The following is a 13,289-nucleotide window of genomic DNA, read 5'->3' as shown; positions in this document are numbered from 1 at the left end:
CTATTCAATTTATATCGTAACAAAGGTGAACCATTTCATTTCCACATGCACAACTCTAAAGCCGTCTATTTCACAAGCGGTCTTCCACGAACAAGATTCCTGCAGGAAATACTGCAAATTCCACAATTCTGAAAAGAGTCATATCTGTCAGGATGGACTCACCTCAAACATCATCTCCCTGGAGATCTGCTTCATGACCTTCTTGACCTCTCGCTCCTTGTCTGACAAGCCGTCCGACACCACGGCCACGTCAGGGGCTATGCTCAGGACCTCGCTGGTCTTGGTCCGCAGCCGGCCCTCCGGCAGGTCCAGATGCCTGGACAGCTCACTGGTATTGCCATCATCTGAGAAATTAGGGTCTGAACTGCAGGCCAGGTAGGACTGCCGGCTGCTCATTTGGTTTCTGCAAAAACAAAATGTCAAAACACAACTTCACAGTTGAATCACTAGGTCCATGAGAAGAGAGAGTCTGGCGATCTCAAACCCACCTGGGCTCTGCAGTTACAATCAAGTAATACAAAATGCCATTTTTCAGTGAAGAACTGTTGCACAGCTTCATGTAAATCATGTAAAGAATGAAATGAACTAGAACTCTGTTTGGAGTTGCAAATGAACACCTAGCTGGGAGTATATCCTCACCCCAACTGTTGCTTTCTGAATTTCATTTTTTGGGGCCAGCCAGGAAGACAGGCTTAAGCAAAAAGCTTATCAGTAAGACTCCAAATGGAGTTGGCTCGAGGGTGCATCAGACAACAATGACAGCATCAGAGGACAGCTGTAATCTTGGGAATTTTTGGAATGCCTGACAGTTTTTCCCAGGTGAAATGATACTGAATATTCACAGAATAAACACAAGTACAGTAGTGTCTAAGGCTCTACCATTCTCTGAAGAGACTTCAACTGTACCCAAAGTTTTCAAGTTGTTTAAGTGCACAAATGAAACAAAAATTTTTGGCATCTCATATTTGAGAATTCATGCCATATGTACGGGCATTTGGGCAGGCAAAATGCTGATCAGGAATCTAGTTTTGGGTTCGGAAGCTGACTTCTTCTCATTACCTGTCTGACTGGGTTGTCTGCTCCTCATCGGAGGAATGACTGACGACGATTTGCTCATCACTAGAGTAACCATGGGAACCCTGAAACAAAATAACACAGAAGAAAATTAAATGGAAAACTTACAAACACAAATGTAAGGAATGCATTTTATCCTTCTGCAACTGATTGAAATGGATTTTTGTGGCACATTCAAAACAGGTGAAATGTTTCAATCAAAAAGAGACAAAGAACCAGAAGGTAACAAAAAGCAACAAACTGGTTCAACTATAAGTCAACATTGCTGAGACAACAGACAGACACTTATTTGGTAATATTAACACCCACATATCCTTCAGTAGCCAGTGATCTTTTGCTCAATGTCTAGGTGGTCAGAATTAGTTACACACTTTGGTTGTCACAGATCCTCTGCAATTCAGGTAGATGAAAATCATCAGACTGAGTATTCCTGTTAACAATTTCTCCTGGCCATTTCCAAAATTGAGCCCTCACCTTTGTTATATCAATGTTGACGTCACCATTGGTTCTTGTTTTGGCCCCACTCCTCATCTGAGGAGATGTCGCTCGCTTCCCCACTCTGACGGCACCTCCCGGGGACCTCCTCAACGGGCTGGCCCTCTGAATTGCCAGTCTCTCCCCGACGTAGCTGTTTGGAAGAACATTGTCATCATCACCGGTGCCTTTGTCACAGTTTGTCGTGGGGGAGGTGTTACTGTTTACCTCATCGCTATCACTGCCGTGCGATGTTGATGTCACAGCGTGGTCAGGGATGTACTGACATGCCCTCCCCGGCCGGTGCCTTGAGGAGCGGTTGGGACACTTCCCTTTGCACACACACGATGAGCACTTCCCTTTGCTTGAGCACAGGCATGAGTTCCTGCTCCTTGGGTTGGAGTTGAGTTCTGGTTGCCTGATTGCCGCATAGGGCCCAAAGTACTTGAAATTCTCGCAGTTTGTCCTTTCCAGGTCCGAGGCCCTCTCCGCATCTGAGCGGTTGAAATGGTCACTCTCCGTCTGTCCAATGTCTCTCGGGGACACTGCGCCAGCCCCTGACACGTGTAAGTCCGACAGGGGAACCTCCTTCCCCGGGCTGACCCCGCCCTTACCAAAGCTCCCCTTGGGGCTGACCCCCCCTTTGCCAAAGCTTCCACGCCCATGGCTGTTATTGCGCCGGTGCCTGGTCTTGCGCTGAACGCGGATTCTGCTGGGGGAGGTCTTGGAAGATGTGGGTGGGGTCCTAGGTGAGAGCGTGGGGGAGGAGGGATCTGTCTCAGGTGTAGTTGTTGCATCAGTGGGAGGGCTTATTGTCCTGTCAGTCAAACAATACACAAGTTAATATTTCACATTCACCAGACATGGAATACACAATCAAACACTCGACAGTTCAACTCATCCAAACCCTTCTGTTCACATTTTAAGTAAACGTCTGAAAAAACATGAAATATATAAACTATTTCCTGTGCAAAGGGTGTGGTAATACACAAAGCCAACACCTTAACTATTCATTCCCACATCCTCCTTGATCCAGTCTATAATCACATTGATTTTACAGTCCAAATATACATAATGTTCTGTGTGTATTTGGATCAGAAATGAGCATCTGAAATGGCGCTACCTGTTAAGGGTGGAGGTAGAGTTGCTCTGGTGACTGGCTAAGGATTTCTTGATGAGTTTCTCCATGGCCTGGGTCTGGGCCTTCAGGATGGGCTTGATGGTCCGCTGCTGTTTCTTCTTGGTCAGACTGGTGGCCAGCTGCTGCTCTTTCCTGCCAAGCCCATGCAAGGAGAGAAACACAAAAAGCTACATGAACAATACACACACAGACAGCCAGGAATCAAAACGGAGCCAGGTTGGACTAGGTTACACCGGGTTCAATGTATGAGGTTCGTGAAATATAAGCTGGTAACATGGTCTCTGGGGCATGTGACCCTGTGGTCAGGGTTGTGACCTGGTGGTTAGGCTTAGTTTCCAATTGGTTAGAGTTTCTGGCTCCTAAACATCAGGTCAGAGATTGGAATTCAGCAGCTGGTTAAATACTTCAGTCTTCAGCAAGTCATTTCACCCTTGTGTCTCTCTCTGCTCCCAAGGAGTGCATAGGTACATGTACTTCTAAGGGTAAAAAGATGGTTATCGTGATCACACGGCAGTGCAGAGCTGTATGCTCCCCTGAGAGCTGGGATGGTTTCAGCATTGTTTACATGTTCCGATGAGCAGGGATAATGATAATACATCTGTACCTTTGAATAAAAGATTGTTAAACAATATGCACCTTATAAATGCGCCTTGTAAATGTTATTATAATACGTGCATTTCACAAAAGTGTGCCTCCAAGAGTTTGTAATGCATTGACCAATCACAGTGCGTGAAATCTGTCGACCCAATACGTGTTTGGAAAGGGTTGACAGATTTTGTGCACTGTGATTGGTCAATGTGTTGCAAACTCTTGCAGGCGCAATATAGTGAATCGCCCGTACTGAACCTGACAAACTAAACTTATGATGCATTATTTGGGGTAAGCTCTAAAATTGGGGACTTGAAAAATGTGCAACATTACAATAAATGAATCATCTACTTTACTTTCAACAAAAAATAACAATCATCAATATTTGACTTGTTCTTGATGACCAAAAAACACTGAATCCATGTGCATGTAAAGGCTTCTTTCTGTAGCAAGCAAGCCGTGGTATTGTAAACTTGGAAGGTCAGGAAGGAATATCCAGAGCCACTGAAATCTGGAAAATGCAATGCGCACCTGTTGAGCTCTTTCTCCCTCTGTTCAAGCTGTAGCAGGCAGCTGCTCAGCTCCATGTACAGGTTGTTGGCTCGCTCCAGCTTCCTCTCGTAGTGCTCCCGGATGTCTTGGGCATGTCTGGGAGAGAAAGGGGAAAACGAGGATGATTTTAGTGGAATCCCAAAATGACTTGGGGGAAACTGTGCGCATCAGTCACAAAATCTTCCCCTATTGCACAATGTTCTTGGATTTTTTTCTTTTGATATGTTTAAAGAATGAGTGGTGTATATTATTGTTTTTTTTAAGCTGTACGGTCTCTTCTTGATTTAATTTCTTTCACAATTTGCTATGTCGGAATCTGCTACAATTACTACACTTTATAAAATGCTTACAAAGAAAAAAGAAAATAAATGCTGTGAACTAAAATTCTATTTTTGTATATACTAATTTAATATATGTTGTGTTACCGGTACGTCTCTTCAGGTATGGGGGGTTGCTTTAGTTGAACATTTGACTTGGCATTTCACAGATTTGTAAAGCAATTTTTAATCCTTCTAATCCTTGCTAAGCTGCTTGTTTGTTAAAACACTTTTCATGTAAAACAAGGGCTTATTAATATGAATTGCTAGAGAAACAGAATGAATCTAAACAAAACATAAAAAGCAGCCATGAAAACAAATATCTGATACTCTGTTGGGGAAAAATATGACTTTTCCACTTCCGCATCTTAAATTGTGTACATGTCACTTGTCTATATGACCTTCTCCACAAACTGGCCAGGAAGACTCAGGTTTTGCTCTTGTGACTTGACGCCAAGGATGACTGGGCCTAAGGCCTACCTGAGCTCTGCCTGGCGTCGTTTAATCAGCTCCTCATCCATGCGATGGATTTGGGATCCTTCGCTCTTCATTTTCTCAAACTGGAGCTTGATTTCCTCCCTCCAGTCCACCTGGGTAAGAAAGACGCCAACAACAATCCATAGGATCATCCAAATCGCACAGGTAGATCAAAATTATTAGCTACATGAATGGAGATACAACACAAACATCAAATCCACTCCGAGCAGGAACAAGAGAGGGCATGTCTTTAAATAACAATAATAGTCCTCTGCTAGGAACTGACGCGAGATGCATTAAGCACACGTAATCAGTTTCTGTTTAAACATACGGTCTTTACGTATGTGCAGGGTGTGTACACAAGCCCTGCCGAAAACTTCAAACCAGCTTGTCTCTTCAGTGCTGTGACGTTGGACTTCAACTCGGGACGGCTACATAAATCATGACGAACGACCGTCAAAAGTACTTGCATCAATAAACACTGTAATAACATTTTGTTACATTTTAATGAGGCATTAACATTATCAAAACTGAAGAGGCAAGAATAAAACTTGTTTAGAAATACACAAGTTTAACACTGACCCATACTGTATCAGTACACTGTACATGAATGTTTTCGGCATTACGGATACGGCAAAAATTACAATTAGAAAGGTATGATTCATGAAGTCAAGAAAATGGCTTAGCTCCAGCTTTTGCTTTCACGTCAGGTACAAACTAATGCCAACAGTAACATCAGATCAGATTATGTTGACGTTCTAAGAAAGAGAAGGATATTGACAAATTCCATACTTTGCCAAGTGCACGCATCACGATTGTTTCAGAAAGCAATTTGCAAAGGTAATGGGTGACTTTGAATTGAAACCACAACTGTGGATATCATTAAATCCACTTTGTTTTGACTTTTTGTACATATATTATTAGTCTTTGGCACTGTTGTCTGAACCGTAATCATGATGCAACATAAACAGTACAATTTTCTCACAAATGACAAATTAAGTGTCATTGACAGTACTCTCTAATGACATGTAATTCATTTTCCATGCAATAAAAAGGAAACCAATACATGTTGTGAATATCTATATGCATGAGACAATCGAACAACCCTTCACAGACACACATGTAATACTTTAATGCTCAAAATTACTCACCAATTCTATCTAAATGCTTGTATTCTGTTACTTCACAAATGCTACTGATTTACTCAGTCTTTTCCTGGTAATACTTAATATGCAAATAGACTTTTGCAAAGGGGCAGTTGTGTAGCAGATGGCTAACCATTTAAGATTAGAGTGAGATTACAACATGAGCAGCCATGGTACACTGTTGACCCCTGTGCAACCAAGCAATAGCTATAACACACACATGTAGGCCTAATGTTAGCTAACCTTCACCTTCATGCATGCACAGTTCAGCCAAATTCAATTCCGTACGTTTGCGACTGCTTTCACAGCACTCGACTTGAGATTTGTTAGCGGGCAAGGTAAACAAATAACCAGGCATTCAGGCATAATTCAGACTCATTTTCAGCATGTTGACAGCAGTTCTTCACAAAAATGTCCAAACACTTTGGAACTACAGGTGCATCAGTAACCGTGGAACATTAATATAACTCAATTCCATCATTTATTCTATTTCACTTTCAATTTGAACTTACATGTACATGTATGTAGAGACACTATACATGTAAATTAGTGATAAACAATATTGGGTTTTGCCCCTTATGAGCTACCATAATTTTTGGGAAAAAAATTAATGATTCAATTCTTCATAAAACGTGACTGTGCATCTGATGCACCCTTTTCTAATTAGGTGTCTAAGCATAAATTACAAAACATGAGTTCCCACACGGCATTTTCATCGGTGAAAGGAAATCTGCATCTGAATCAACACAACGCTATCACCTAGTGTTGGAAATGAATAGCAAGCACATACAATGTCCATGTACGTGTACTTCCATGAATTCATGACAAATTATTATCAAGCTGAAACTGTACCAGTATCCGAAAAAAAAAATTCTGAGAACAGTGGGTGCAAGGTTTATACGCATTTACTAATAGAGAAAGGACGCGAGGAATGCACTAAGTCAACACAATTAGTTGTTTATTGACTATCACGAATGGGATGGGTTTCAATCCACTTGAAATTCTCCCTTCCCCGACTCGGTGTAAAGGGTAATGCACGACACGCGAGATCCACGGAAAAACTGATCAATGAATTGCACAAAGGTCACGAGAGTTGAGGCTATGCTGCAGGTACAGTACACAAGAAGCAAAACAAGTGCAAAAATATACGGTTTTAGGTTCATTTCTTTCCCTAATCAATGGAAATGTCAGCCCTGGGAGTTATAAACTGGCTCCAAACATCAAGGCTTGAAAAGGGTTTCACAATTTTGGGCATTTTCAATGCAGATGACATTTTAAAGAGGGGAGTAACCTATAGAAGATGATGAAATGTTACCATTAGCATAGCAGGTCATCACAAGATACATGTATCAAGTTGAAGGTGCGATGCAAGCTACACGTACATGTACCAGTGTTATGTTTTTTAATGTGGTTGGAATTTCATTTCCTCTTCTCATACCGACATACATGTACATGTACATACCAGTACTGTTTTTACTGGCTATAATCAATGACATTCATGCACACTGTACCAATTGAACATTCATGTACTCCATATAATTTCCGGCACAGCTTCCAAATGTATAATGCACCTGAGATATACATATACATGTACTTTTGAATCTCAACATTTGATGCACGATATTCCGGTTTTCTTGAAAACAGACGTGATCCAAGTTGAAATAGCGGTTGGGTAATGTGCTATCTCCACCTTTTATAAATCTGTCTCCACCTTTTATAAATCTGTGTGATCTTAAATGGTAATTCTGTGAGTTAATCATTTTGAGGCATTATTTCAATGAACTGGACCGAGTTCAGCGTCAGGACTGTTTTAGCATTTGTCCAACCTTCAAACACTGATTAATAATTAACAGAGAGGGGTACATGCATGTCAGGAATGTTTGCCCGGTCTCATCTCCGCAAGTATTATCTCCAGATAAAAATCTGCTAGCATTACACATCTCCCAACAGCAAGGGGGCGAGAACAAAGTGTGTCACAATGATATCTCGTTGTACTTAGACCCCTACATAATCCAACACCCACACAAGAATTTGTCTTTTGCCTGATATGATACGTTATCTTTAAATAACCTACGAGCCAAACTTTAAACCTGACATGTTTATTTGTTGCTCCTATTTTCAAATATCAAAATAAGACATGTGACTGAAGGACAGAAATTGGGGACACTTTTTTTATTTTGGTCAAAGGGACAAGATCTTCAAACCCACTCCAAAAATCTGGCCTGCTGAATCATAACTACATGTAAATGAGTTGAGTCACATGTATATCATTAGAAAGCAAAACAAACAAAAACTGTATCCACATTGTAGTGTGTACTGATTGTATATCAATTTTTGGGTATCACATTGATATATACATGTACATATACCGGTGCAGTGTACTTAACCAGGGGTGAAGTAAAATTTACTACATGCACATTGTACAGGTACTTTCACTACAAAATTCTTATATACTGTTTTCTATTACAACTGGCAAGTGTACAGTACCTGCATTTGAAGGATACTTAACTTACATGTACATCCATGTACATTAAATGTGGACTAATGAGTTGCCAACAAAGTACATGTATACATGTACAGTTTGAATGTACAGGTTAAGGTTTCATTAACCCTAACCACGCTGAACCCAACAAGGTTATGCAGGATTTCAATGGTCCCTAGGGGGTTAGGGTTAATCTGTGGGAAAGAGAATATTATTTTTCAATTCAAGAAAAAAAAAGGCTATAATTCTATCTTAAGTGTAGTTACATTAATTGCAAGACTGTACTTGGACACGTGCACAAATAACACACATGCATGTGAGTACACGTTCCAATATTACACCTTACCATTACATGCACATTTACAAGGTTTGTATCCTATTGTCAGGTACCTGGTTCAGTAAACTGTTTCTTTGACACTTTGCCTACTTTTATTTACAAATGAGATTGGGAATATTAAGTCTTCGGTGCATGATGGCAGCTTTCAAAATTTGAGGTACAGCATCCTTTGTTTGAGTGGGCAACTATCAGTAACAGGGCAGTGCTATGATTGGAATGTCGGAAGCAGTTTTGCCACCAGACACAGGTGTATGGAATGCCAGACATATGCAGAGTAAACAAAACACAGCTGCATTATATCCAGGTGGATTAGGAAAGACAGATGCTCTGTGTAGGTAAAAAAGGGTGGGATCGCATTTATGGCCGACAGACCAAACCAATCAGAGATCAGAAAAACTCCATTACCAAGGGAACACTAACGCAAAAGGAATGTTTGTGAATTATTGTAACAACCTGATTTTTAGGAGCACATATTTTTCTTTTAGATTATTTGTAAAATAAAAACAAGATCAGGAATGTGCACCAAAAGAAAAAAGGTATAAAAACACTGCCGCTGACAAACAACGTTTGCATTTTTGTACAATTTCCTGGCTGCAATGGTAAAAGCTTTTTGCACACGAGCTACTGGGAATGTTGCAACTGCAACACATCCCAAAACTACTGAAAATGTCAAGAAACTCAATCGAGCTCAATGAAACATACTTTTTCCCCACATGAACTGTAATGTTATTTGGAAAATCCGGATATGGATTGATCTGGCAACAAGAGTTAGTGAATAGAGTGATGGTACAGGTAGCATGCTCACGCCAGCAATGTGCAGGTGAACGGCACAGTAATAACATCTCCTTGGATTATACATGTAGCCTGAATTTATAATTGTCTCTGTGAGGCTTCTGCCACCACACAGTAAACAGCACTCTTGATACTCGTGCAGAATCGGCTGAAACTAGCGATTCGCTGAGGTTTTGCCGTCAGAGGACCACAGTCTTTCCAAGGCTGCCCCCCCCCAAAAAAAATCACCTCACAACACAAACATTATTGCTACACTGAAGCATTAGATTGTGGAATTTGACTGGTTGAGCTATATTTCATAAATAACAAGACAATCAAATGTCCATGTACATCATTTATGTCTTTCTTGTCCATCGTCTGAATCATCCTAGAGGATTCCGAATTCTTAGTCTCCTTACCAACTACATGTAATTCAATAAAATAGTATCAGTGCTTATGGCGGGTCGTGTACCCTGGATTATGCCTGTGGTAATGCAAATACACAAGCTTGTCAACTGCCTGAACTTTAGAAATAAAAGACACCGGGTGATGACAAATGAAATTAACATTACCCAGGATGCTTATCTGTATGTAGGTATTCTGATACTTACTTCATTGAGACTAGCATTTTCTCCATAAAATGCTTCCAAAAATTCAACCACTGTGTTACCTACATGTACTGTCTGTTGCAATACGTCCACGGGTTCTACTCTTCGCCAAGGGAAAATGACCAACTTGTATGTTTCAAGTTATTTGAGTTACAAATGAATAATCACATAGACAAAGAGAGCACTGGATTTAATTGAGCTTCTTACCTGTTTGTCAAAGTAGGCCTCCTGAGGGGTGGAGAGAAAGTCGGCTGCAGCAATGTCAATGTGCATCAGAATCTGACGGAACGATGGCCTGTTCTTGGGCTTGGCGCTCCTGGAAAGACCACCAAAATAACAAATGATACTGAGCAAATTGAATATTACAACAGTCTAATGGTCAATGTTCTGAAGGCTTTTGGTATTAAATGGCTCCACGACTCAAAACTGGCTCTGGCAACTTGCGACCCTTCTGTTAGGTTGGGCCACATTTGTAGTGACCTCACGTACCAGCACTGCATCATAAGGAGCTTGAAACCTTCTGGGCAAGTGGATGGGATTGGTAGCTGTAAGCTGTTGCTGCCAACACCCCAAATAATGGCTGAGGAATCCACGTCCTGCGATCAAACATTCATCCAAAGACAGGAAAAACTGATAAGAAATCAATGGTCATAAAACAAAAGAAAAGCAATTCTTACACATTAGATATCGGTTTTCAAACTTAACCTTTGGTCCAGTGAGAACATATCCCCTTCTGAAATGAATTTGCAAAAAGCACCATAAACGTTACTTTCTTTCAATCCACTGGCCTCACCTTATAGGGCATTTCGCCAGTTAAGAGTTCCCACAGCACCACCCCAAATGACCAGACATCAACTTTCTCCGAGCATGGCTCGTTCCGGATGACCTCAGGAGCCATCCACGCCACCGTGCCGGCAAAGGACATCTTGGTACTCTTCTCGTTCCACTCGCGACTGGTGCCAAAGTCCGAGATCTTCAGTATGTCATTGAATGAGACGAGAATGCTGAACAAGAGAAACAATAGAACACAATGAGCGCTTTTAAAATAATACAAATGTTATTTTGATTAAAAAGTGGTGAGAGTAAGTTAAAGCACTGATGGCTATGAAAAAAAATCTTCACGGGCAATTCCAGGAGGGACTCCCACCCAAGACAAACTACTCAAAGGTTTCATGCATCACCTTGCTTCAACTGGGTTAAAAGGACTTATTCCAATTTTTGACAAAGCCTGACACTTTTTTAAAGTAAAAAGAAATAATGTGCTGACAAAGCGGAATTGCCAAGGACAAATTCTTGAAAGGAAAAAAAAAGAAATATCTGTGATATAAAATTGTGTCACTGGCTAAACTTACTTTGGTGACTTGAGATCCCTGTGTATGATCTTGTGCATGTGAAGGTAATTCATCCCTTGTGCTATCTGCTTGCTCCAGTCCACCATCAGCTTTGGTGGTATCTCGCGACCCTCCCGTAAGACCTCGTAGAGCTGACCGCACGGACAGTACTCCATCAGGATACAATAGCATGGTGCTTGCATGCACACACCCCTGTAAAACAATATGTTGGATTCAGGAATCATGATTGATCTCCTTTCATGATCCAATCTTTTTGAAATATTGGTGAGTACGGCTGCCTGTAAAAAGAAGCTAATAAAGTCTTTGAAGAAAAACATAAGAAACTAAATTTTGAGACAAATAAGCAGATAAACAAATGTGCCAAATATATATCACTGGTCTCACCTTCTATTGAGGTAAAGGAAATTCGATAAGTTTCGAAGCATTTGGGTTTATTTTTCTACTTTTAGACAACCTAATGTACTTTTTGCGGATTCCAATGTCATCAGGGCAATTCTGACATTTATGATTGCCATTTGACATTTAACAGATTTTTTTCCCAATAGTTTCTTCAGCGGATGACCCTAGGTACATATAGCTCATGTGTATGGAACTGGGGGGCAAGACGGTTAATCAATTGCAGATCTTACTTGACCGAGACGATGTGAGGGTGGTTGAGTTTCCGCAAGTGCTTGATATCGATGTCCTTCTCGTCTCGGACCTTCTTGACGGCAATGTCGACGCCTCGCAGTGTGCCCAGGAAGACAGCCCCTTGGGCCCCGCTGCCGAGCCACTGGAGATTGCGAATGTCTTCAAATGGGACCTCCCAGTTATCTAGAGGTGGGACCACACACGCAGAATAGCATCTTGAATATGAATACGTAAATGGTTTCTGAGTCGTCCTCGATTCAGGCTGCAGGCTTCAACAAGTCCTCTTTGTTCTTTAAACCCATTTCAAAGGGGATGTTGCCACCTACTGGTTCATGTACATGGTGAATATAAAAATTTGTTAATACCGGTACCTACAATTCTGATATGTTAATAGCCCTAAATTCTGTTACTCGTATCAACAGTAGGGGTGTTAACAGTCGAGAGTTGATGGAGTGTCTTCCACTGCTTGCCATGGATACCGGTACCAACCTGTCATTTGCTTTTCGGCTGTTGTGACCTTGCCAATGATGGTCCAGACTGGGCGGAGGCAACCCAGGAACCCGTCCAGCAAGCTGCGGCGTTGGCCGCCGCTGAATGCCACCTGATTGTCCCGGTTGGCGTTGATGTTATTTGTCGTTGCTGTGGTGGTGGTGGCGTTGTTGGTGTTGTTGTTGCTCGAAGCATCGTGTTTCTTGACGGGGAGGCCATTGCGCGGCGACGTCAGGTCAATCTCCTCACAGTCCTCCAGTTGTAATACGCTGAGGGTGGAAAATGTGGTTAAGCGAGTTTTTCTGAACGGAGTATTTTTCTGAAAAGCTCTGACTCCAGATAAATTCCTAAAGGAACACTGCAAGCCAATGAAGCTACCAGGTATATTTGGCCATTTATCTCTGAACTTGAAATATACACGTACATGTACAAGTGTGGTAGTGGACACGACTGACACCCTTCACTCTCTTCACCCAGAATTTACAAGGCCGAAGAAAAAAGGGACTACTCTTCAATTTACTTTGACAAAAAAATAAATTTAACATGAAATTCAACTCATTCATATTTTTGTCTGTTGGGAGTGATTTTGATTTCAGTAATATTTGAACAAAACATTCATATTCATGTACCTCTACACGTATGTGTATATCTTCACACACTCAGCGAGGTGCCAGGAACTGTTATTATTGATGATAAAGTACCTTATAAAGCTCTTGCCGACTGTTCATTGACATATTTCGATGGCTTAAGTTGTTGAGAGGTAACCAGCCAAATTGCTCAAATTCACCACGGTCAGAGAAACAAACCAAACAAAACTAAATCTAATACCAAAACTAAACAACAGCCAAAAGG

At 41.3% G+C, this 13,289-nt stretch overlaps 1 protein-coding gene across 3 annotated transcripts in view; it reads right to left on the bottom strand.

Moving 5' to 3' along the window:
• The window catches only part of LOC110973111 (uncharacterized), a 41,899-nt gene that overhangs the window by 4,307 nt on the left and 24,303 nt on the right, over positions 1-13,289 (bottom strand). For all 3 annotated transcript variants that reach the window (XM_087134073.1, XM_022223637.2, XM_022223638.2), the window contains exons 3-14: positions 12,438-12,706; positions 11,948-12,131; positions 11,319-11,510; positions 10,760-10,970; positions 10,456-10,562; positions 10,174-10,282; positions 4,627-4,736; positions 3,809-3,925; positions 2,672-2,821; positions 1,549-2,365; positions 1,060-1,139; positions 163-403 (exon numbers count right to left, since the gene is read on the bottom strand). In XM_087134073.1, the coding sequence (XP_086990199.1) occupies positions 163-403; positions 1,060-1,139; positions 1,549-2,365; positions 2,672-2,821; positions 3,809-3,925; positions 4,627-4,736; positions 10,174-10,282; positions 10,456-10,562; positions 10,760-10,970; positions 11,319-11,510; positions 11,948-12,131; positions 12,438-12,706 (2,587 nt within the window). The remainder of the gene's footprint in view (positions 1-162; positions 404-1,059; positions 1,140-1,548; positions 2,366-2,671; positions 2,822-3,808; positions 3,926-4,626; positions 4,737-10,173; positions 10,283-10,455; positions 10,563-10,759; positions 10,971-11,318; positions 11,511-11,947; positions 12,132-12,437; positions 12,707-13,289) is intronic.

This window comes from Acanthaster planci, linkage group LG03, assembly GCF_054643075.1.
Source record: "Acanthaster planci isolate LZ-2023a linkage group LG03, COTS_SCS, whole genome shotgun sequence".
Lineage (NCBI taxonomy): Eukaryota > Metazoa > Echinodermata > Asteroidea > Valvatida > Acanthasteridae > Acanthaster > Acanthaster planci.
This window is presented reverse-complemented; position numbering and strand designations above follow the sequence as displayed.